This window comes from Sitophilus oryzae, unplaced genomic scaffold, assembly GCF_002938485.1.
Source record: "Sitophilus oryzae breed Bouriz unplaced genomic scaffold, Soryzae_2.0 scaffold_1274_pilon_pilon, whole genome shotgun sequence".
Lineage (NCBI taxonomy): Eukaryota > Metazoa > Arthropoda > Insecta > Coleoptera > Curculionidae > Sitophilus > Sitophilus oryzae.
In genome coordinates, this window is record NW_022145920.1 from 2,744,595 (window position 1) to 2,771,224 (window position 26,630).

Sequence of the window (26,630 nt, forward strand, 5' to 3'; positions counted from 1 at the left end):
ACCGAACACATCGAAATTAGTTAAATCAAATTGTTTAAGTGATATTTTCAAAAGTCAATAACTCGGAAACGGTTGGTTTGAGGTACATTGTGTGTATCTCTCAAGAAAAATCGTTGCTTAGAATTGAAGGAAGAACCGAAATATGCAATAATATACAGGGAGTTCCATTTAAAAAAAATGGAACTTTGATATGCCACGACTTTATGACCGACCCTGTATACTTAAATTTATAATAGCTAATAGATATTTAAAAACCCTATAACTTTTATATTTAATTTTTTGCGGTATCTCTTACATTTTACCTAACAATCGGCTGTTCCCATACATATCAGCAACCCTGTACTGGCTGTAACTTCCTCGAGAAACATTTTAGGGCATATGTTCATAAGCACTTATTGTTTTATTTTAATCTGTAGGATCACCTACCGAAGTTATATACACTATTTTTGATACCCTGTATATATATATATATATATATATTTATATCAAACTTTAATAGAAAAGGTAAAAAGTATAGGTTAAAATATCTTTTATTTTCTAGTCTTAAGATTATTTAATGGTCTTAAGACCCCAGATGGCTCAATACTTTTGGATACTACACCGGAAGGATTATTGAATGGATCACCCGTAAACGTTCACTCCATATTTTGTTAGAATGTCCCGTGTCATTTTCTTTCGTGAACCGGACTATACATTTTTTTAATTTACCTCCAAATATGCTGATATTGTCATAAATATCTGTTCTCCTTGTGACGTTACCCTGTTCAAAAGTGGTGAATTGTGGAGGGAACTATCCCACGCTGCCTCGAATCTGAACATAACACGATCATCGCCGGGAATGTCGAGATATTCTCCTCAAAAATAAAAATATAATATATGAATATACATTTATCAGATGTGTTCTGTCTTAATATAAATAAGAATTATTTCAATATTAATTTGAAAAAGCTTATTCTAAACTTGTATAAAAGTGAGAGACAGAAACATCCAAAGCTTTTTTCGCATTTGTTAACAAAACAAAGACGTAATATCAAACTTTTAAAAAATAAAAAAATATCAAAAATAATAATTATAAAAACATCATTGAAAAATCAATATATAAGCACACGGCTTTCGATTATAACTTTCCATATAAAATTTCATTGATCTTCATTTCGAAGTCAATTAGACGCCTATTTATTTTCGATCGTATGCATATAATAAATCGGACATTTCATGAAAAGAGGAATACCTGGAAATAGTCCCAGAGAGAGTACAGAATTGTCATTATCTTCGTCTTCCTCGGATTCCGGAGTATTTCTTATTCGACCCACGACCAATTCACGTACATCCCGCCATTTTATTTCTGAAGCCTGGTCATGGACAATAGTTATACGAATTCTTCTTTGGATACCCTAAAATAGAAAATAACAAATTTAAACGATAAAAGGCATGTCATAATTCCAATCTAAACACACGAAACTTTATACAGGGGGAGTCTTAAATAAATGCAAATATTTTTAGAGGTAGTACATTTTGACCCGAGAAAACACGATTATGAGTTTTTTTTTGCGAACAAATTTTTTTGAAAATTTGGAATTTTTTGAAAAAAAAATTGGAAATATTTTTAGTTTTTAGTTAAAACATAATTTCTTGATAATATATAGGTAGTAGATTAATAAATAAATAAGAAAACCCAGAAAGATCCAGTTGGCCCAAAATTTAACCAAAAAATCATTTTTTTTTGGTAATTTTCAAAGTAAAATAACTCGGTTATTCTGGATTTATTTGAAAAACGGTAAAGAGAAAATATGTTTCTTTTATCCAGATCTACCAGCGCTAAAAATATTTGCTCTTTTTTAAGCACTTATTTAAGAATCACCCTGTATAATAACAGAAAAATAGTTGTATATAATAAAATTTATATAACGACTATTTTATTAGATTTATATACAGGGTTTCCCAATATTCCGTGGACATAGAACTACTACGTATTTTTTCATTGGATACAATTTACCTCTATACAAAAGTACTTCGTTTATCCGTTAGAAGGCATCAACTTTAAAAAAATAAATACATTTTTTAACATAAATTTTAAGAACCGTTTTTCCGATTTGAATGAGATTTGGAGTACCTATGTTGTGCTTTAATATGCGACTGATTATGAATATCTGACCTAAGTGCTTTAATATTTGACTGTCACAAAAATCTGGAAAAAATAGGGAAAGGGTGAAAACTACCCCCACCCCCCCTACATACAATTTAGTAAAAATATTTTCCAATATAATTCTACCGACGACCGATTTTTGTACAAAAAATGTTTTTCCGAGGCTGAGTTACAATGTTTCTTGCCACATCAAGCTCTATGTGCGCATAAAATGAGTATGCGCTAATAATCTAGTTGGCGAAAATACGGAACTTATCAATGATATTTGACAATAAGCTTCAAAAATTTTAAATTAATTAACGTTCTGATTTATTTTTGGTTAGTGCCCTCTAACGGACAAACGAAGCACTTTTGTATAGAGGTAAATTATGTGCAATTAACTTGTTTGTATTTAAAAAACACGCAGTTGTTTTATGTTCAAGGAATATTGGAACTCCCTGTATATTTGTAGCTCTGTTTACTCACAAACTATGTGATGTGGCGTTTTTTTGCAAGAGACAAAAAATGTAGTAAATACTAGAAGGACCATTTTACGAAAAAAAGTCAGACGTCGTCGTGTCGGTGGAGTTGGAAAATATTTCTACTAAAATTTATGTAGGGGTGGGGTAGTTTTTACCCTTCCCGTACTTTATATATATATGTTCCCGTAAATTATTTTGATTCCAAAAATACGTAGTAGGTAGTTCTATAGCTTTATTCAGAACATCGTAATTAGTAGAATAAATTAGTGGTTTCAATAACACTTTATACTAATTTAGTTTACAATCACTCACAATGTCTAAATAAAAAATCGGTAAAAAAACTTTTAAGTTAACGGTTTTATCTAATGTACACTGAAAACTAGAAAATAAAAAATCGGTAAAAAAACTTTTAAGTTAAACGGTTTTATCTTATGTGCACTAAAAACTAGAAAATAATAATAACAACTAGGTATTTTGAACTTCTAGTTCAGAAATATTTTAGTACTAGGCAGAATAGCTTTTAGGCATATTAGACTAAAATAAAACCGTGGGGCCCCTCTGAAATCCTACCTATGGCAAAGCATATCTTTATACTTTGGCAGATCATGAGCTCGGCGTTCGCTGGTGAAGCCGCCACGGCTGGTTATTGATTGTCAAAATCTCCAGTTACGATTATAGTAAGTCGATGCAATCCACACTTAGTATAGAAGAAAGTATTACAGCAATAGTTAATGGACCCCACGTTTTTATTTTAGTCTAATATGCCTAAAAGCTATATTCTGCCTAGTACTAAAATATTTCTGAACTAGAAGTTCAAAATACCTAATTGTTATTATTATTTTCTAGTTTTTAGTGCACATAAGATAAAACCGTTTAACTTAAAAGTTTTTTTTACCGATTTTTTATTTTCTAGTTTTCAGTGCACATAAGATAAAACCGTTTAACTTAAAAGTTTTTTTACCGATTTTTTATTTTTGTTTGTTTTTTTATTTATTGTTTCCATGTTGTTCCCACGAGTAATGGACATTTTAACGGTCGACCCCCCCAGAGGTTCAGTAGAGGGCAAGGCTATAATATACAACAAGAGGCGCTCAATCTTGAGGGAAAACGCTTGCAACATTACATTTTTAGCCACCCTAATGCCATACAGTCCTCAGCACGTTTTAACCTATTACCTTAACTTGGGTGGTAAAGCTACCGCTAACTACGTAGGTACATCTAATCACCTATTTTTTTTTATCTGTCCTTCTAACGTCACATAATCTTGGACACAACTGTTCTGGACACGACTACTCATGCCCTCACCCAAATACCCCTCACCTAATACGCCATTTTGTAACGACGTCCATCTTGGATTTTAAATTTTGTCATAATCACAGTATTCTACTAGTGTAGCCCTTTCATTTGATACCCAATTGAGGGGGTTGTGGAAAAATATGAAATCCGCCATTTTGTACCGGCGGCCATCTTAGATTTACAATGTTATTGATATTACTATATTGTATTCTCATCGGAACTAAAGGTGTGTACCAAATTTCAGATCAATCTGACAACAGGAAGGTACTTAAATTTCAATTTCTAATTTTGACCCAAATAAACAAACAAATAAATAAATACCGTACGGGTCGAGCTAAATAAAACCGTTTAAAAACACAATTAAAATTAATAGAATATCCTAGCAACAGCTTGCGGTAATCAGTTGTAGCCATAGAGAAAGCCTAATATTTAGCTTATGAAACAATAAACATTTTGATTTCTAACCACATTTTCTTTTAACAGATGATAATAATCAAAGACGAAAATGACATTCCTCCCAAAGTTTGAAGTTTAATTAGTGAAAAAGTTAAAGGCTTGTTAACTTTTTCCACTAATTGAAAAATCCTGGTAGGAATTTTTATTTCATTCAGAACGTTCAGAAACGAAATTAGTGGTACTAATTTCGTTTCTGAACGTTCTGAATGGTTACATTCAAACTAGGGGAACAAACTTCTACGCTAATTGAAACCAGTAATTTATTCCACTAATTGCGAAGTTCTGAATGAAGCTTATGTCCATAGAATATTAAAAGACCCTGTATAATTTACTTACTTGGTGTAGTAAAAACAGCCCTCTGCAAGGCAGATCGTCGCTATGTTCCACGACTACGGGAACGTATTCTCCACTGGGAGCCAGTTCGCAAATCTCAAACCAAACTAGAATATCTACTTTGGCGTGAATGTGAGCAGTACAAGGACTAGGTAGAGCCCCAAACTTGCTTGATCTTACTGGTTGGGAGATGGGAATCGACGGTGGAAGCATCCGGCGTGGTGGTTGACGTACGTTACCCTCCAGTTTGGCATCTTTGTGGAGAGGATGCTGCTGGTAATGCCCGAATACCTCAAAAACTATGGGCTGAGTTTTGATGTAATCGAGGAAGGATTTAGTGCAAGTAACAGTTATCTAGAAATAAGAAAACATTTTTGATATTTGTCTACTTTTAGTTAAAAGGAAAAACTAACATTTTGTACGTGATAAAATCCTAGTGGTGTGCCCTTTCCCGTATTCTTTACCGGTTCGGTTGAAAAAGCTTCGTCGTGTCGATGCAAGAAGCTGAAAATAAGTTTCCGTTTTACAAAGAAATTACAAAATCATTTCTGCGTGAGCTTAAAAGTAGGCTTACTTGAACTGGCAGAATACATCGGCGTATTCCGTCGAAATTCCTACAGCTTGGAGCACAGTAACTCTAAAGGTAAATTCTTTTCCTAGGAGTAGATGATCAGGTATTTCGTCCTCTTTCACGTCTGATGCCACGGAACTATCTCCACGCCCTGAATCAGCATCGCATTCGATTAGTTCTTCTAATTTTATGGGATCAATGTTGTTTTGACCTTCAATAATACGCTCATCCATATTGTTAATATTTCTGTCTATTATAACTACAAGAAAAAAATAGATTCTTACTGATTGTTGAATGCATGCTACAGAAATGTGTTGAAAATATTGAAATTTGAAGGGCAAACGCCTTCTCCATATTTACGATTTCTAATATTTATTCAGCTAAAGAAGGAAATTTTATATTATTCATAAGGAAATATTGCAGATTAGTTTAACGGAAGCATTTATTCTTCCGTTAAATTAATTCCGTTCCGTGATTTAAGGTGTTCAGAATTGAACACCTGGAATTCAATTCTTGATTGTGAATATCAAGCTTTAGTGTAGGTTTACATGCATTCGTCTACTCTCGTTGATTTGATGCAATTTTATAAATGACAAGTTATACTTAAATGATTGGAGTGACTGAACGATTGACGACCTATTACAGATGCATGTAAACTCACACTTACGACATATGCAAAGCAGACATTTTAGAACTGATTGTCGTCATTTGATTGTTAAGATACACAATAAATATTTTCAGGTTATTAATGTTAGTGGTCGAACTTTAGTTTTACTGCCTGGGCCCGAATTCTGTAACTTAGAAAACGCTAAGCGCTTTTAGATGGTATATTATATGGTATATTTTTATGGTATAGGTAGTATATGACGTTAATTTTCGCTTCTCCTTCTTATAGTGTCATACTCTATACAGAGCGTCGGCTACCTCTCGCATGTACTTGATGTGTGTCATAAGTGTTTCACAAGTACACGGGTCCTACAGTTTATCGTCGAATCCAAACGGCACTATTTAAGAGGCTGTATTAACAGGCTCTTATTAAGGCAAATGTACTCAAGGCGGTTTGCCATTGCCTTCCTCGAGGTGGCATGGCGGCTGGCTGCTATTTAGATAAATCAATATTTTTATTTAAATAAATAAAGCGACCGTACTGGCTGGGGATCGCACCCAGTACCTCTCGCACCGCAGATCGACATACTACTGCTTGCGCGGTAGTTAGGGGCGCTACGGCCGGCCACTCAATTTTTTGTGACAAAAAATTCTCATCTGACGCGCTTTACAAATCGGTGACAAAAAATTCTCATCTGACGCGCTTAGCGTCTTTACCCATTACGCTAAGCGATTTAAGCATTTTTTTTGCCCGTTAGGCAAATTTGTTTATTAGTAAACCACTGCTGACAATTATCTAATCTCCGTTGGATTAACGCAGCAGTGTTTACAAAAAATAACTATTTTATTTTGTAGATTTTCTTACAGTGGTGAAATACCCATAGGATTTTTTGGAGAGATGAATCCGCCACAGAGGTATAGACATTTTTTTAAAGAAAATAAAGATTAGGTAGTTTATATGAAATGTAAAAGAACAATTGCTTTAAGTCAATGACTTAAAGCAATTGAAATTTATTTGGATAGTCGCAAAGTAATGATGTCAAAATCTCAACAAAAAACATTTCTTTTGGAGATCGTCGTTGAAAATATACCGACTTTCAACACCAATTTCATTTATAAAAATGGCTTAAAATTAGACTTCTAGAATTTGTACAAACCTTTTGGTGTCGATTCGAATGTTATTCGTGCACTTTGACGTACTCCGACCTGATCGGAGTTGTCTTCGTCCATAACGGCTTGAACCGCCACCCTCAAATAACCGCGGACGTCTCCCTTTTCGCTCACTATAGCGACTTTATGGATAAGGGTAACTGGGTAGAGTAGATTGCTGAGATAGACAAAACCGCGACCGACCATACGAAACCAAGGAAATCTGTCGTAAAATGGATCGCCCCCTGTTAAAGACTCCACGTTGTAATCGGGCGACATAGGAGACATCTCGGCCTCGTTGTGGTACATCTCGCGCATTAACTCCAGACGTTGGCTATAAAGAGAGAATATGTTTAATACAGGAATTACAAAAAGGAAATAAGATTATTGAAATATCAACATATTTAAAATATCAGGAATGTCAGTAGATAGAGAAATCAATAGAAGTTGGCGAACACGTCTCATGTGGTTTGCGTATTAATATTGATATAAAAACATACTTCTATATTGTATCTAAAATTGAAGTAAAAAATCGGTGACAAAATTACAAACCTTATTTCGTGTTTGTCAAGAGTCAACGTAAAAAAGTAGTAGTGGCAAGATTTCGACGTTTTTTCTGCAGCGATTTTGACATTTTGATGACGTGCACGCAAGTTTTATTGATTTTCCTATTTATATTATTTTAGTCCAGATAGCGAAAGAAAATATGATTTCCACAAACGGAATTCGAAAAATGACAAAAATCTGACTTTTATTCAAAAAAATCAACTACATTTTCATGTTTTTTTTTAATTTTCTCTAAAACGGTATGGAAATTTGGAAAAGTATAAACGGGATTAATAATTTTAAAACAAGCAAAATTTTTTATGAAGAATGCATTTCTCTCAAAATGTCATGAATAAAAAAGTGTTTCCTCTTGTAAAGACAATCCGGAGACCTCGCCGGAGACATACAGTATATATATTTCGCTGAATGGTACTATAGCTATTTTTAGTCTATAAATCAGAGCATTTTTTTATTCATAAAGGTTTGAATGAAATTACTAAGAAAAGAGTAAAATACTAAAAACAATTAACGAATATTTAAAAAAAATAGGTAGCTTAAAAAATGAGATATCTTGAATTGTGTGAATTATATTTTTAAATAGTTTGGATGCCGTAAAAGAAAATTAGAAACAATAATTATCCCAAAAAACTCGCAAGAGGACTTTGCCTTAACCATAAAACACATAGTTCATTTAGAAATTATATATTAGATATATAGTCTGTCCAACGAGAAGATCCTTGACAGTGATAGATGTGTCTGTCATTTTAATTTCAAAGTAGTTTATTTTATTTTACAAAGAAATAAGTTGGTACAACTGGAACGCATAGCAGGAAATTATTATATTTAAAATTTGACTGACAAGTGATTACTTCAAAATATTGTGAAAAAAACTGTATGAAACTGAAAAAATTTAATCGAGTTATTTAATTTAATAAAAAACGGTATGTGTTAATTCAAAACAAACAAGAACAAACACTATCTACCAAAAAAATATAAAAAGTACTATTTCTTACTTTCAAGCTTTATGAAACTTCCCGCATTTATGATTATATTTATCAATATAACTTATGTACAAATACAAATTTGTAATATTCCGCAGGAATAAATAAAACAACATAAATAAAACAAACTATTTTATTATTAATAACACACCAAATTTTATAGGTACCTTAAAGGTTGATTAACTAACTTTAATCTTAATTTTTTAAACCAGTACCTTTGGCATTATTTTTCTTGTGCAGTACTAAAATCCATTATTTACGTATCGTGTGATGTCGATATTTTACAGCTACTCCAGTTTTTAGTACGTGTTCAGTATGGTCCTTCTACCATATTCGAAATGCACTTATCTACGACGAGATGGTATACGAACTTTAATGATGGTAACTTTATTGGTGTATAAGACTTTTTGCCTGGGCAGCGAGTATTAACCATAAACTGTGCTCTGGGTCTACAGTTAATTTTCACTCGATTTTTTCTCCACTTGACTTCAAAAGACACAAAACACACGTAATAACACGAATCAAAATGCATCATCTTCCAAAACGCAGGGCAGCGCAGGGTATTTGACAAAACTGACAAAAGTTGACACAAAATTATAACCTCTAATTTGACAAGACTTTGACAAGCGTCAAAAATCTAAAAGCGAATTCATACGCATCGGCGTCCGTTTGTCGTTCATCGTTCCGTTAAACCAATAAAATTGAAATACGATCTGTCGTTTTTGAAATAAACCAATAAAACTGGTTAAAAACAAAAAGAGACGACGCATGACGAATTTATATTTAAACCCATCCATAGTTAACTTAAAAATTATTAGAAACTTTTTTTAGTAAAATAAATAGATTGGTATGGGACGTCATCTGCTTTTCTTCTGTCATCGTCTGTCGAAATCTTACCTGAGAAAAAAAAACAGAGTATAATTACTTCTTTCAAATATGCGATAATTATTTTGAGTAGTGTATATTTAAAATACGTTTGATTTTTATATTTATATATTACGGATAGAAAAACATTTTGAAACAACAACATTTTGAAACATGTTTTTTGTCAAATGCTGTTTTGTTATAAATGTTTTTATTCAAGTGCGTTGTACTCCTCTGTGTTTTGTGTAATTTTCTCTCAAAAATCGTGCAGCGTGCGATAGTTCCCAGAGTCAAAAAAAAATTCAATAGTAATAATATATTTGTTATTAAGTAGTAAAAATTTGTTTACCGTTTTTAATTATTTTTTTTCATGATACTTTTATTATCGCCTTTGTCACTACTGTCAAGGCTAATTATAAAATGTCAATTTTTTCAATTTTACTCAAGTTGTTCCAATAATATATTAACGATTTGTAATATAATAATAAAGTTAATTAATTTATTTTATTAGAATTACTATTTTTTTATAAGAAAAATAATGATATCACAATTGTTTTTTTTTTCTGTAAAACCTTAGAAGTATTCTATTCGGAATTTTTTAACTCTTAAGGTGGTATTTTCATCAGCATCAAATTGCGCAACTTTGCCTCGCTTTAACCGAGCTCGTAGAGTGGGCTTATTAGGAGCCGGGAGTGTCATTAGTGACGTCACTGCATAGCGACCGCCTCTTACTACGATTCGACGGTTCGGTGATTGTTCGCGCGAGCTTATATGTTTTATGTTTTTATAAGTAGGATTTATAAACTCTACCGCTATAAAATAATATTTCATATTACTTCGCGCAGTACTGTCTAACACGAGGAGGCGTTCACCGCTAAAATATTGATAACGCTCTTGACTCAAGAGATCTCAATGATGAGACTCAAATTTGGGACTTCCCGTATATTTTTGTATTAATTTTAGCCAATTTCCAAAATAATTAACATATGAATGACAAACAAATGATATGTTTCTGTACTGGCATAGTACCTATCACGGCAATGGTGTAGACGTCCGAAGCCTGCAATTTTGCAATATATTTGTTACATTTTGTAGGGACCAGTTAGACCTACTATAATATTATAAAACCCAAAAACTAAGAAACTGGCGCTTATCATGTTTTTCCCCGGGACCCTTCATATGTAATGGATAATTATATTAAATATTATGTTTATTTTTAGAACTTCATACACCAATAAAATATATGATTTAAAAAACGCTTACCGCAATTTATCCAAAGACCAATAATGCGTTGCTCCATTTTTTAAATCTTGTACTTCCACAGCTACAATTGTACGAGCGATTGAGAAATCCTCATCCTGATCGTAGTCTATTGCGGGCTTCAAATCGGGAGGCAAAGGTGAGTAGAGGGTGTCCGTGAGAAGTGTAAATTGGAACTGAACCTAAAGTATAAGTACAATACATATTAAAAATAAAAAGTGCAAAGACTTCTGCAGATGATAGGTTCTTATACACTTAAACAGTGGTTGTGCATATAAAAATTTTCAGTTGGCGTTTTTCTACAAAGTTATTCGCTTATACAGAGTAAATTAAAGTTACAAAATACATCTTAACATCAATTTGTACAAATACAATCTCTCGGAAAAAACTGCAGTGTCGTATTATGCCATAGACTAAAATGATTGTGATTAAAGCTGTTTGAAGACTTCATACATTCAAATAAAAATAGTTATTTTTTATACAAGACCGTCGACCGAAAATATTAATTCACGAGCGATGAAATCGCGAGTGAATTAATTTCGGGAGACCATAATGCAATTTTATCGTCGTGTATAAAACAATATTTTTTTCCATAGCGAGTTACGTTTTAAAAAATATTCAGAAATTATTATTTCAAGGAATTTATTACGAGTAGAAAAAATATTGTGCTGGGTTGGCGTTGGTTTCTATGTAATTTGACAAATAAATAAAGCTATCTCTTTAGTTGTCAGTTTTGAGTCAATATTTTTTAATTCTCTTTAAGTTCTCTTTCGTGTCGATTGCGGATTGAATTGGAGCCAGAAATGGCTCAAAACGAAATAACTAAATTACCAACAGATATTCAGGCTGAGGCGAGAAACGCCATATTCAAACTACTTTCATTTAAATCCCGAATAGCTTATGAAAAAGAATACAAAAATTTTCAAAAATGGAAGCAATTAAAAAACGTGCGTTTTAAAAAATAAAGTTTTTAACCTATCCTCGCAGTTAAAGTATCATTTAATCTACCCTTGCGGTTACAGTACTATTTTATCTACTATTTTTGATAGATATAAGGCATGGTACAAAGAAAACAAGGTATGATCGATAGCGGCTCCAATTTCGTTAAGTTTGCGCATACCACCTGTGACGTCATACGCCATACAAAAAAATATCCATATTGTTCAATTGCCACTAATAAAAAAAGACCTAAAATAGGGAAGAATTAGAACATAACCCCTAAAGTTATGTTTTGACATCGAGCTTGACATTTGAAAAATTATTTTCACATTTTGACACAATCAAATTTCACAGATGACACAATCTGTTGTGTCATCGCAGAGCTTGCCGACCAATGGTGCCGTTTATCACCTGTGACGTAGTGACCAACCTGCGCAATATCATACCTTGTATTCTTTGTATCATGGATATAAGGCAATTTTAACAGTTGCTATGGAAAAAAATAATTTTAACATTTTTTATCGATTAGAGATTTGGACTTTTATGAACAAACTATGATGCTTAAGATAGAACTATGGGGATGATGCTCCTCCCTCCAATTTATAGTCTGTAGTTACATATACGATCAAACATCATTCTGACGACCAAACATGATGAATGACAATTACATTATCTGTATTACAGATTTTATGTGGCATCATTAATAAACAATTTCCTTTCGTTACTTCAGTACTTCTCAAAATCACTGGGTGGTTTTGACTAAAAATTAATCTTTTAATATAGTCAATATTACAATTACCAACAAATTGTCTGTACGGTTCAAATGGGCATAATTTAGATATATTTTCGATAAAATATATTTTTCTCTTTCTTGTATTCTTCTATCAATTTAAATACGTATGCATTTTTTAATAAAAAAAAAATAATTATTATTACATTGCCGGTAACCAAAACGTTTGTTAATAAATTTGTTATCTATTGAAATGAGCCTTTTTTACCTTTTTCTTCAGTTCTACACTAATCGCATTGGCCTCTTTCAGGAAAATGGCATTACCCCAAAGGTCATCTCTTAGCGAAGTAAACTGGTGATGTTTCCACTTGCGCCACGCAACAGCCGCCAGTTCGAAATCCTTCTCCGCCCAGTTGCACTCTGCATCAAACAGAGGGTTCACTGAAAAAGCCAGGTGCCACTCGGTATATTGAAGCTTGACTAAGCCACGCATGCAACTACAATGACTACCTTCTTTAAAAAGGTAGTTAATTAAAAGTTTTTTTTTTCATATAGTAGGACAGTGGCGGTTCGAACAACGAAATAGTGTATAAATATGAGAGATATAAAATAAAACATCAAACTAATCATTTGGAAATAAGGCCAAAGGAAGTAAAAGCAATATTTAAGAAAAGTTGAGGAAGAAAAAAAATCGTATTTTTCTTCTAAAAGTTTTTTCTATTTTCTTCCGAATGTTTGTTCTAAATTTCTTAAATATTAGAAACTTTTTATATATTTAAAGAACGATTTATATTCGATTATTAATAGTAAGCATTTCAAAAACTAGTACATAAAAGTCCTTAGATTTACTAGCGGTTACCCCCGAAAAAGCAATTCCTATAATTGCGGTTTCATAATTGCGGAACAAGATGTATCTGACGGTTCAGGAAGCAGCTAATTTATTTTTTTTTAATAAGAATCTACGCTATCGAAAAATGCGTACAATTTATCTTAGATAGGAACTATCGAAAACAGGAAACGGCCATCTTATCCGATAGACAAGCAGCACTAAAAACGATAAACTCGGTAACCATCAATTCGAAGTTGGCCACAGAATGCCTGAAGAGAACCAGAGAAACTGAACAAATTAGGAAGTCCTCCTACTCTTGGTGTCTGTTCACCAAGGGATAGAAGGCAATGAAAAAGCAAACGATCTTTCCACGCGGAAACCAACTTAAAGCGGAAATAAAGAACCTGGAAGACTCCATCCGTAACCTGGAATGGGAATTCCCCAACGGTCTAAGACACTTGAAAAATTCCTCAGAACTTACGACCGGAAAATCTTTGATTTCTTTAATCAAAGATTTTCCTTCATTTAAGTAAAAACAATCTTCGGATTGTCACGGGGTTTCTAATAGGACACTCTCTCCTCAGCGAACACCTCGGTAGATAGAAGCTGAGAAACAACTGCAACTGCAGATTCTGTAGAGAAAATAAGGAAACACCAGAACACCTTATCACTGAGTGCGCCGAGACGACAACCGTTCGTGCCATAAACTTTGGTACGGCTGTTGTCGAAGATGGAGAGCTGGCCTCTGTGGAGCCGTCTCAGATATTGGCTTTTGCCCCTGAGACTGTTTGATGAGTTATAACTCGTTATAACTCAAAAAAGAGGAACGCACAATAAATCTGTAAGGGCGCGGCGATTAACACCCCTCCTAAACATTCTACATTCTAATAAGAAATGAGGAAATCTGTCTAAAAACCGACCCGAAATAATGAACCAAATAGAAAAAATATGGTTTCATAAGCAATCCATAAATAATTAAATTATTGTTTTAAACGTGCTGCTAATATTGATTCAATAAATAAAGGAGTGAGACAGCAGAAAGATAAGGTTTGCAGTAAACAGTAAAATAAATTGAAAATATAGAATGCACGAATAAAAAAAAAATAAATATTGACTGCAATGCAATAAAAGACACTTGAGCCTAACGGTTTAAACATTTTGTTTCAGCATCAGCCGAAACGAGAAAAACCCCAATGATCTCCACTAAGACTTTACCAAATTTACGATTTTTACGATTTGAATAACATAATATTATTTGTAATTTGCAAAACTTTTAGTCTATATATCCTCTAACAAGCAAAGATTATTTTGCATATTTAATGATAATTGATAAAAAAAACAAAATTACTCTAACTGATGTTTCACTAATCTTATTTTGCTTTCTCCAAAAAAATCCTATGTGGGTATTTCGCCACTTCAAGAATATCTACAAAATAAAAAGTTATTTTTTGTAAACATTGCTGGCGTTAATCCAACGCAAACTAAAGTTTACTGATAAACAAATTTGCCTAACCAACAAAAAATGCTTAACGTTTCAGAAAGTTTATCTCTTTCCGTCGTCGGAAGCAAAAAAAAATACAAAGAATAAATAATACTAATATAATAATCTTATTTTGATAGTAACTTCCTATACATTCAAGCAAATATATACATGGTCCGCCACTGGCCTATATTGTGGCAACTACAAAAAGCAACTAGAGAGCAGAAAAAACTACAACACGCACGCATGTAAAGAAAATGCTTACCAAATATATCATCTTCATTGTTGAAATCTTCAGGGGTGTAAGAACTATACATGGACATCGTCATGCTTTGTTCCTCAACCTGCTTTTGCAGTGCGTCGATCCTCGCTTCGTAGCTCTTTCTTTGTTCATCAAATAGTTGGTCGGCTGCTTCCTTCTCTTTACGATACTGTTCTTCTAATGTCACCAGTTTCTTTTGCATTTCCGCTTTCAAATCCACTCCCTGTTTCTCTAGTAATTCGTTCTGAGCAAAATTCCAATCAACTGTCTCGGCAGGTGCGCTTTTTTCTCTGATTTCTCTCACTTCGTCAGGATGAGTGAAACGGAATACGTGGTTTTTGCCCAAAATAACTCTGGACCCGGTTTTTAGTACTATCGGTTCGGTAATCTACAAACATTTTAGTTTTATTGATACATTGGAACTTAAATTATTCAAATTTCTCTTATTTTATCAAAACATACCTCTCTGCCATTAACATAGATGAGAGCGCCATTTAGAGGTATCAGAGTGATTTTCTTATCTTTGTTCTCGAAAATACAATGTTCGGCTTTTATATGCGAACCAGACAGTTGCACATCTTGAGGACAATTGGCTTCTTCGGATCCGATACGAGTAAGACCATCCTAGAAAAAATAGTTTGGAAAATCTAATCGAATGTAAGAGAATATTCTCACACCTTTATATAATAAATCAAACATTCGGACATGAACGGATCCTCGTTTAGATTAACTAGATGCGGCGTTCTCTTAGGAGAGAAAATACCGACAGTGTTACCATCTTTAATTGCTACACCCATCTCAGCAAAAACTGCTTCGCGTTCAATACGAATTGCTTCTGTTTTCTTAAGTTTTTCTTCCCATGTTTCGTTCAATTCTGTGTGATGAAAAATAGCGTTTCAATAAGATAAAAATACAGTATAAAATAATGAATTGTATGGATCGATCTTAGACAAATAAAGTTTATTACAAAATAAACACACGTACAAAAGTTAGAAACGTTATAAGTAGGCATGTAAATTCAAACTTTAATAAATAACTATCTTAATTTTTTTGAAGCGGTTCTCAAAATTTACATACTTACTCATTCGGAAGTCCCCAAAATTTAAATAAAATTAATATGCCCTATTTTCTGTCAAGAATGTAAATCATTAAGAAAAAGCTATGAACAAATATATTGCCAAATTAAATAATTTTCTTATTAAATTCATTATTGGAATTTTATATAAAATAATTTAAATTATAAACTAATTGGAATTTTATATAAAACTCCACACTTCACACAACAATCAAAAATTTGTTAAGAGGGTGGGTTAAATTATGCATGTTATGTAACACTATGTGCACCTAATTTAGGTAAAGTCTGGCCTACTGTGGCTGTTTTACGACAAACACGACAAGTCATGTTGCTGCCTTATACCTTAATTAGGTTGGCTGATATCTTAGGCCTAGATATACACATGGCCAAAATTATTGCATATATCGTTTAAAAATATACGGAAAGGAATTTAAAGAATCTTTTTTTATACTACATAGCTTTGATAATCTTTAATGAACATTTTTTTTATTAAAATGGATATGGCAAACAATGTTTATCGTTTTTACCCAATATTATTACAAATTCTTGCACATTTCGATTTGTGGTCTCTTGGGTTTCAGAAGAAATTTGGCCATTGTTTTGGCCTTAAAATGCCTAGAAACATTATTTCACAGTTTAATAGAGTCAGAATAGTAACACTGTCTCAACAGGACTACCGGCAAGTTGCAATAGCTGAAATTGTAGGAGTTAACCAACGCGATGTTTTGCGAATATTAAAAAAATTAGGGAGACAAACGAGGTTACAGACCGGCCTGGAAGAGGTAGAAAGAGAGTTACTACTGCTGTGCAGGACCGTCAAATATCCCTAATTGCACGACGCAATCCCCTGCTTTCTAGTACTGCTATTAAAAACGAGTTAGCTCGCCTTGAAGGTGTAAATGTTTCAAGAAAGACCATAGCAACAAGACTCCATGACAGAGGATTACATTTAAGGAGGCCTTTACGTGTTCCGAAGCTTAATTTACAGCACAAAATTACGCGACTACAATGGGCTGAGGAGATGAGAGCAAATGGACCTAATTGGAATTTCGTCATGTTTAGTGATGAAACAAGAATAGGCCTAGTGTCAGACTCGCGACGAACTTTGGTCTGGAAAGCATTTGGAAGACGAGCACGCTTGAATGCAGCTCAACCCCGTGTCCCGTTTCAAGGGGAAAGCATTATGGTATGGACAGGTATAATGCACGGAGCTCGAACTCCTCTTGTTTTTATTGATAGCACAATGACAGGTGTCTCATATCTTAGAGACGTTTTAGAGCCTATTGTGCGTCCATTTCGAGGGGCAGTGGGGGATGAATTTGTTTACATGGACGATAATTCTCCTCCCCATCGCACTTTAGTGGTTCGCGAATTTTGTGAGGAAGGGGGTATAAGAAAATTGTGGTGGCCACCGATGTCTTCAGATATAAATGTGATCGAGCATGCTTGGGATATGCTAAAACGCCATATTGCCAAAAGGAATGATCCCCTTGTACCTTAAATGAATTGAAAATTGCTGCGCGGGAAACATGGGAAGCCATTCCTCAACATCTTCTGGACAACTTGAGAGCATGCCACGTCGTCTCACAGCTTGCACTAAGGCTCGAGGAGGCAATACAGACTATTATTAGTTGTGAGAAATAATTAAAATTATTTTCAATATTTTCTGTTTAAAATAAAATTTGTTTTTGTTGATTTTCACTCATTATGAAATAAAATTATAATAACAGCCTAGTTGCACTTAAATTTTTAATTTTATATTAGTTAGTCGTGTAGTAAGCCAATATGTCCAAAAATATAAAAAGAATCATATTAGCTCCAAAATAAAATAAAAATATCGCTATATGCAATAATTTTGGCCATGTGTGTATATTATAGCCCTATGTGCAGTATTCCTTTCGGATTGCCCGCCTTCCAATGATCAGATCAAATATGACAATTGATAGAGCGATCCGAAACAAAAATAAAGTTTTCTGTATAGATAGATGTAGTTAAAGTTGGATTTGAAACTTCCTAAATAGAGCTGAACAATGATTAATGTGGCAATTTGTTCGTTGTTTTAGAATATAATAATGTTTATTGCAATAAATTCGCAAACCTCTATACAAAATGTCACATTTACCTGCGATTAGCTTTTCGCTAGCTTGCAGCTGATCTACCGCCTCCTCGGCTGTGGTAGACTGTGTACGAGCCCTCTTCTCATTTTCTTTATTGTTTCTATCGATTATACCGTTTTCAGCACCTATAATTAATTCATTTTTAAAAATCTAATTTAAGACGTAAAATAATAATCACTAGAAGGAGATTTTGCGTTGCATTAATCGTGTAGAATAAATCATATCGCTGTAGTTAAAAATATACAATCGACATTCTCAAGCTTGCGCTTTTACGGTAAAAATTTTCAATTTCGAAATAAACATTTGGCCAATTGGATTTTTAAGAAGCTACGCTTGAAGCTGCTCATTTTTTAATTGGCGACAGCTCAAGATTCAATATACCTAAATATTACTCTAACGGTAGTATACAATAAAAATATTTATGGAAATAGGGAACTTGCGTATACATTTAAATGTAGTAAAAAAGTAATATTATAAATTAATAAATACATCTTTATCCGATAAAGATGTTATTGATTTATGAATCTGTTACAATAGAAGCTTGATATGTCTACCATTTAACTCCCTAAGTAAATCAAGAAACAAAAAATTCGGAGTGGTCCTTTTTTTAAATAAATATATAATTAAAAAATTTTCATTTAATTATAGTCTACAGACAACTTCTTTTTGAATTACAATGAGAAACTGTTACTTATATTATACCGCGTGCGTCTCAAAAGTGGCTCACCCTTATAACTTTTTTATTTTTTCAGATAAAAAAACGAGATTAGGTATGTTAGTATATGACATAAATTAGGATTGATTGACATATTTAATTGTTTTCGCCTTTTTCACCTTCGGCATTTTTTTACTTTATTCGATAGAAAATGACATTCTGAATAGAATGAGGTATCATATGTTAACTTTTGACATTTCCGCTTAAAAACAAATCGTATTTTAAATTTCAATCTAGAGTGTTCATGGCTATGTTAAAAATACTAATACAAAACCCTGGAATGGAAAAACAGTTTTGATCGTCTAATATTCGTGTCTTGGCCTGGCCGGTTAAAAGGTGCCCAAATCGTATTTTTCATGTCTCAATTATATCAAATGGAACAAGTGTGGCTCGTTAGCAAATATGGAAAAGCATTTTTTACGAATAATTTAGTACCACACACTTGGTATTTCGAGTCAAATTGTCGTTATTGGCCGCATGTAACAATTTCAAATAAACCAACTGAATATCTTTCTTTCAGTTAAAAATATAAAAAATCGGAAAGACGTCAATTTTATTTGTAAGGGGATACTTTAAATGACTGCAACCCTCTAGTCCACCCCTCGATTATAATCTTATATGGAAGTGAGGGTCAAGTGGCACATCGTTTTAAAAGGCGTTTAATTCTCTTTTCAGTGATCTCCTACAATGTTGCTTTTTGTCCAGAGGTTTCCGAATAATCGCGTTTCAAAGTTGCAGAAACAATTAAATTAATATGCCTGCATTTTTCGGAAAAAAATCTCCTTGTAGTACAAATGATTAGAAGATTATGTTACACCACTTACGCTCTATCTTATAAATTGTTCAAAATGTTGTCCATTTTCCTGTAAACAATAATAAAGTCTGTTTTCAAACTCCTCCCTAACATTTCGGAAAACTTCACCGGTAATTGACCGGCATTCTACTGTAATTCGTCTTTTAAGATCATCAATACCAGTAGGTTGTGTTTTATAAACAATGGATTTAAGATGTTCCCAATGAAAAAAGTCTAAGGGTGTTAAATCCGGTGATCTTGCAAAGTAGGGTACCACTGAAAAGATAATTAAACGCTCTTTCAAAACGATGTGCTACTTGACCCTCATTCCCATTTAAGACTGTAAGGGTGACATCTACCCCTCCTAGGGGGTTAAAAGAAAAAGGCTAAAAATATTTATTTAAAGTGTACCACTTACAAAGAAAATTGACATGTCTTTCCGATTTTTCATATTTTTAACTGCAAGAAAGATATTAAGGGTGGGAAGTTTTAAAATTGACACAGTGTATAGGTATTTTTTTAACAAGATAGAGTTTCTAAAGCAAAGCAACTCGAGAATAAAATTACTCTTGATTTGGATGTCTATCCCAACTGACTTTATTGTAAACAAGTAAGATGAACCAATCTCAATGTAACCAAATATCCATTACAATTACAAGAAGACGCTTTAATGGAAGAAATTCATAATTAGAAAAAGGATTGAATGAAATACATATAGAGAAAGAATATCCCAGACCAAAAAGTTTATAAATCTTCCTAAAAAGTAATATTTCTCAATATCAAAAGAAATAAACGATTCAATGTTGTTTGTACCTCTGCATGCCTAGATTGCCTAGGCTTAACATTAGTAATCAATTCTTTACGACTTGAGGTATTCAAAAATACAGTAATATTATTTTTTAGTTTATGGTAATTTGCCACTAAGACTACCCAAGGAAACATAGTGAATATGGAAAAAATTATGCAGGGTGTCCCAGAAATAAGTGCAAATATTTTAAGGGGTGGGAGATCTCGATAAAAGAAACGTATTTTCTCTTTACTGTTTTTCAAATAAGTCCAAAATAACGGAGTTATTTTACTTTCAAAATTAAAAAAAAAAATGTTTTTTTGCTAAAATTTTGAGAACCACTGGATCTTTTCTGGATTTTTTTTCTTGTAAATTTAATCCAATACCTATGTTGCCATATTATCAAGAAATTATGTTTTTTAACTAAAAACTAAAAAAAATTCCAAAAAATTTTTCAAAAAATTTCGAATTTTCAAAATTTTTTTTTCGCGAAAAAAACCTCTTAGGCGTGTTTCTGGGGTTGAACTATACTACCAGTTAAAATATTTGCACTTATTTCTGGGACGCCCTGTATAGATATAAAATATATTATACTATATCTAACGGAGAAATGCTGTGTAATCTCACGGTCAGCTCTAGGTATGAAATGAAAGTATTTATTATTTAGAAGCACTAAGATTTACTTTTAATTAATTTATTAATACGAAAATTGTGCAAGTTCCCTAACCATATATACTAAAAGTGGAACGAACTACCTTCTTTGTATATTAACATAAATATATTGTATGTAATAATCTATAGATGTATAGATGAAGTATTTAAATAAAGTAATCTATAGATGAAGTATGTGAAAATCTATAGATCATACCAAATAAAATTTTAGTTACGTGATTAAGCTTAACCGGCACAGCGTGGCCCACTTTTACATATTTTCTTTTAATCAATATATTTTAAGAAAAAATTAATTATAAATATATAAACAGTTATTATTAACAACAAAACTCACCTCCTTAACAGCACTTAAGGGACATAAAGGGCCATTGCTACAGCTTTACCGTTCAAAATATTCTAATAAGGTTGCGATGAGTTTTTGCAATGACTATTAAGCTATCTCGTACACTTCGCACTAAAATATGTTCGAAAATGAACAGCGTTCGACTGCAAGGTCTGCTAGTAAAATTTTTTAAGCTTAAAATATCACAACACAATTCATTTAAACCAAAAACTCGTAACACAAAACTAAAGTGTCAAAACGAATAACAGTGTGAGGAAATAAATAAATATGACAGCTTGACATTTTTTACAACAGAGCTACCATCTGAATTCCCAGCGGGATATTTAAATTCCAGGTAGTCAGCCCGGCGCCGAATATATCCAGGGTTGGCAACACTGAATTTAAAAATCGCGCCCCCGATTACGTAACTAAAAGTTTAATTGGTATCGCTTATATTTAATCATTTCACGATTTTTACCTTATATTCAAGTGATAGGTAAATAATACATCAAAAATGTATAGATTGAAGTTTTGAAAAATATGATATTCTTTATAATCCTACTAGATTACTAAGCTTCCAAATCAGCTCTTAAAATACAAAGGCTCTTTCAAATTAAAGACAGAAATTGGTAGTTCTTGTTTTTACTTATTAATTTATTTACATATTATTACAAATCAAATTACTAGTCGGAATATAGTTGAATTTACCTTTAGCAACTTATAATCAGCAGAAACTCTGGTGATTAATGTAATAATCTAATACTTACATTTTTATTCTAATAAAATTATATTTATATTAATATATGAGCTATTATGTAAATAAATAAAACTGTTGCCAATTTCACATATTACAAGATAACAACAACATAAAAACAACGGAAACAACTTGTGTAATACGACACATGTGAATTCGTCGCCCTGGCTACTTGGGGGTGCCAAAAGCCGCGATCTGTAAGCAAATAGTACTTACGCTGTTCTTTCTTTTCGTAAATAACTTTGCCATCGGGCCCTGGCGGCGTATAATAAAAATATAATAAACCACAAACATCTCTTTAAAAAGTAAAACGGAAAGAAAAACTAAATATTCACGAGTGTGCAAATATTTTTTCTATTAAAGTCGACTTAATCTCTTGGTGACGGTAAAAGTTTAATTCATAAATTTGTAAATAATATTATAAGCTAGAGATATATAAAGAGTTACACCAAAATATTTATAAAAACGTCATTCCATTGCTTCTTTAAATACCTAAAATATTTCATTATTGTTTTTCATCAAGATGACAAAATAATTTATTAATAAATAACAATTTTTTGATGATAATTGTGAGAGATTTAAAATGTAAATCTATTTGGAAAGAGTTATTTGCTTCAGAGCAAAAACAATGGTATCTGGAAACTATTCTGCAAACCTTTCATCGTTAACATTTTTGAGATGTCTCAAATTCAATGATACTTGCAACTGTACGTTCGAGACAAAGACATTATAAAGATAGACCGAACATCTCATTCATAAATACTCGTTGGTAGTGTATCAAACATTCCAATGTGTCAAACAAGGACAGAAGAGAGAGAGAAGTCTAAAATTTCCGACCCCGGCAACTAGGCGCATTTGGATTGTTCTAATGGCCAGTGGCGTATCGTTTTTTGGAACGAATTTAATTAGTAAACTAAAAGTAAAGTAATTAGTAAAATTTTTACTCCATATTAATAACTACATAACTACAACACTTTCGTCAGATGAGTTTTGTTATAAGGTCTAATATAATAATATAATTAATATCCCACATATACTTATGTTGAAACGTTAGTAGGTAGTTTTCGAAAATCGCTCCAACGTCGATTTTCAATTTAAACTTTTAGTTAATTCTATATAAACTTTCAGTTACTTTTGAATATTTACAGGGTGACTCAGGCTTCCGAAACAGTTCAATATTAGGTTTGCGGTTGGTGACTTTTCTTTCAATTTTTTTTCAGAATATGGAGGCAATGGTAAAGCACATTTTAGACATTTTTGTAAACATAGGGGGCCGGAACATATTTTCAAACTAAAGTTGTAGATTTGCCATTAAATTTCCATTCCAGAAATACCTAGGGTTGCCACCTGTCCTTTTTTGAAAAGGACAGTCCTTTTTTGGAATAACTTGTCCTTTTGACTTTTTTTTACTTAAAAAGTCATTTTTATTTACGTATTTTCCCTGAGAAAATTACCTACAGCAAACAGAAATATTATTTTCGTCCAAATTTAATTAGAGATGTTATAAAACTTATAAATACATTTTTCTTGTTTAGAATAGGCAACATTATTTAGAACTTCCCGATTAATCTCAAATGATAATTTAGGTTTTAGTTTTACCTTTTTTGATCTTAAAAAGAACTTTTTAAAATTAGTAATTAGTAACGATTTAGTTAGTTCGCAATCAGCTTCCTGTAAAGTACTATGTAATAGTTGTTTAATCTTGTATTATTAATATCTTTTCCTATACCTAAAATCAATATTTAATGAGAAAATTGTGTTTTTTTGAAAATATAAGACAAGATTTGACTTTCGGTCTTCTTCTTGTATTATGATGGCTCTGATTCGAGGCAATTACCTTTTAGTCTCTCAATAGAAGGCATTTATCATTAAAAGTATCAAATCTGTGTGCTACAGTATCGGATTTCTGTCGCATAATAATGAATATTACGTTTATTTACAAACCTATTACTTTTAAAGGTAGCTTCATCAGACAATCAAATTTTAGTTAAATGTCTCAATCTTCATGAACTGTATTAAGCATATGTATGCGGTTTGAATCACCTTGTATGTTGACAAAAATATTTTGAAAATGTGCGCTATAATGACCCCCATCTTATGTAAAAAATTGAAATAAAAATCACAAACCAAAAACGTAATAGATAAAAAGTTTTTTTGGAGGCCTGGGTCATTTTGTATATAGGTATGTACATATATATATATACATATATACATATACATATATATACAGCCGTTATATTATTATTATATAGGTATGTATAAAACTAGTAGCCTAAAAATTATTTACAGTTCGTCCCATTCTAAAAAAAAGATAAACACACCGTACAAATAACTCTAGGAAGAGGTATTTGTACGGTGGTAAAAAATTGCCTAAACAAGGCGGAAGGGGCAGTTATAATAAAGCAGTAAAATGCAAAAAAGGTCGGGTAAACACCTTTGTTTATTTGTTGAGCAAAATTCCTTTAGAATATTGTATATAATGACCAAAATATGACGCAATTTTAAGAAAAAAATGTCACTTTCTGGCTTATAATAAAGTTTCAAATGCAACGTTTATATTCAAATTTGTTATGATCTACAACAGTTAGGTAGTAATTGAGACGAATTATAATTCAATTACCGACTACTACGTTCTTGTTTTAATAGATCCAAATTCAACAAATATAATTAGAAATTATTTTAATTGTAAGGAGCTCTCTTGTGGGACGCCTACGTACAATTACGGCGGAAATATGTACCTACCTGTGAAAAGACAAATTCGGGTAATTTGAGCTTATATTTCCACACACTTGACACTGTCGTATCATATTGAAAATTCTCAGATTCAAAAGTACGTTAAACAAAAACAAAAACTGCTGAAAAACACTGAAAAGTTCACTTCGGACTTGATTCCGACTTCAAACACACCGTAAGCTAAACGTAGTACGCTATAATGGACCATAATGGACCAAGGGCCTTCGCGAGGGGTGGTGGGACGGACGGCTCATTTTCGTTCTGGAAGACTAGCAGCGACGTTGCCAATAGTTCTAGACGTTTCAGCACATTAAACAGTAAACATGTCCTTTAATAGTAACGCATATATCCTCTGTTTAATAACATATTATTACGCATGCTTCTTTAAAAATAAACTATTCATTTAATTAAGAAAGTGAGATTTATTGATATCCGGTGAAGGTTTTAAAGTCACCTTTTCTGCAAATCAGACTAAGTAGATAGGCGCAAATTTGATATGTGGCAATGTCGCCTTCTCTATCTCAGTTGCTTTTTACAGTACGTAGTCAACCTCCGAATGTTTGATCGGGTTAAAATGCATAATGTGATATCTGTTCTTCCTAAATCTATGGTTCGAGACAAGTTTTTGGATGTATGAAGGTTTCACAAAATATACAGGGTGGTCCGAACTGTATTCCGGAAACTTCGGCAGCATATTCTGCACATAAAAATAAGTAAAATTGTTCGTATAAACTTATGTCCTAAAATGCTTTGTTTCGTGTAGAAGTTTCATTTTTATTTCGTTTTTTTCAAAATAATTGTTGAAGTAATTTCGATATTTGGATGAAAATTGGTATCTGGGGTTTTTTAACATGAGAAATTTGATTTCGATATTAATATGACTTCTATTTGTAGGGGGCGCCATTACTGTTTTCAAGAGTAATAACTTTTCGTCCGTCCCTGTATTACACTATAGAGTGAAAAAATATATGTATATACATTTACGCCTTATTTTACGTAAAAAATGTCTCTTCGTAAAAATCGCAGCGAGCAACCGTTCTCAAGATATCTGGAATGGAAATAGTCAATACATGTCATAATTGACAAAAAATATACATGTTGATTGGATAGTTATTAGTCTGAAATAATAAATTTGCAATGTTTTTGTGTCCAAAGATTTAACAGAAACTGTTTTATCGTATTTTTTTTTCTAGAAAAATTCATGATTAGCTTAAACAATAAAAAGTTTACAAATGCATCTGCGGTTACAAATTTATCATTTCTTTTTTTTATCATCTAGTCAACATATTTATTTTTTGTCAATAATGACATGTATTGACTATTTCCATTCCAAATATTTTGAATACCGTTGCTCGTAGCAATTTTTACCAAGAGATATTTTTTACGTAAAAAATCACGGAAATCTAATTTTTTCACTCGGTGTTGATTATACAGGTACGGACGAAAAGTTATTACTCATCAAATCAGTTAAAACACAGGGGTCATACTGACATCGAAATCAAATTTCTCATGTCTAAAAACCCCCAGATTCTAATTTTCATCCAAATATCAAATTTAGTTCAGAAATTATTAGAAAATAATCGAAATAAAAACTTCTACAACCTGTATCTCCGAAATGAAACATTTTGGGACATAAGTTTATCCGAACTTTTTTACTGATTTTTATGTGCAGAATCTGCCGCCGAAATTTCCGGAATACAGTTCGGACCACCCTGTATAATATATTGTACTCG

At 32.4% G+C, this 26,630-nt stretch overlaps 1 protein-coding gene across 10 annotated transcripts in view; it reads right to left on the bottom strand.

Annotated features, from left to right (window-relative positions):
* Nucleotides 1–26,630, bottom strand: part of LOC115874355 (kinesin-like protein unc-104) — a 94,575-nt gene that overhangs the window by 17,520 nt on the left and 50,425 nt on the right. For 7 of the 10 annotated variants that reach the window (XM_030889477.1, XM_030889480.1, XM_030889486.1 and 4 more), the window contains 13 exons: nt 22,381–22,419; nt 18,127–18,246; nt 15,607–15,803; nt 15,392–15,553; nt 14,933–15,317; nt 12,627–12,799; nt 10,693–10,871; nt 7,027–7,352; nt 5,267–5,522; nt 5,106–5,196; nt 4,696–5,046; nt 1,232–1,394; nt 709–854 (listed from right to left, as the gene is read on the bottom strand). In XM_030889477.1, coding sequence (XP_030745337.1) covers nt 709–854; nt 1,232–1,394; nt 4,696–5,046; nt 5,106–5,196; nt 5,267–5,522; nt 7,027–7,352; nt 10,693–10,871; nt 12,627–12,799; nt 14,933–15,317; nt 15,392–15,553; nt 15,607–15,803; nt 18,127–18,246; nt 22,381–22,419 — 2,588 coding nt within the window. The remainder of the gene's footprint in view (nt 1–708; nt 855–1,231; nt 1,395–4,695; nt 5,047–5,105; nt 5,197–5,266; nt 5,523–7,026; nt 7,353–10,692; nt 10,872–12,626; nt 12,800–14,932; nt 15,318–15,391; nt 15,554–15,606; nt 15,804–18,126; nt 18,247–22,380; nt 22,420–26,630) is intronic. The other 3 variants (XM_030889483.1, XM_030889485.1, XM_030889484.1) reach the window with 3 other exon arrangements.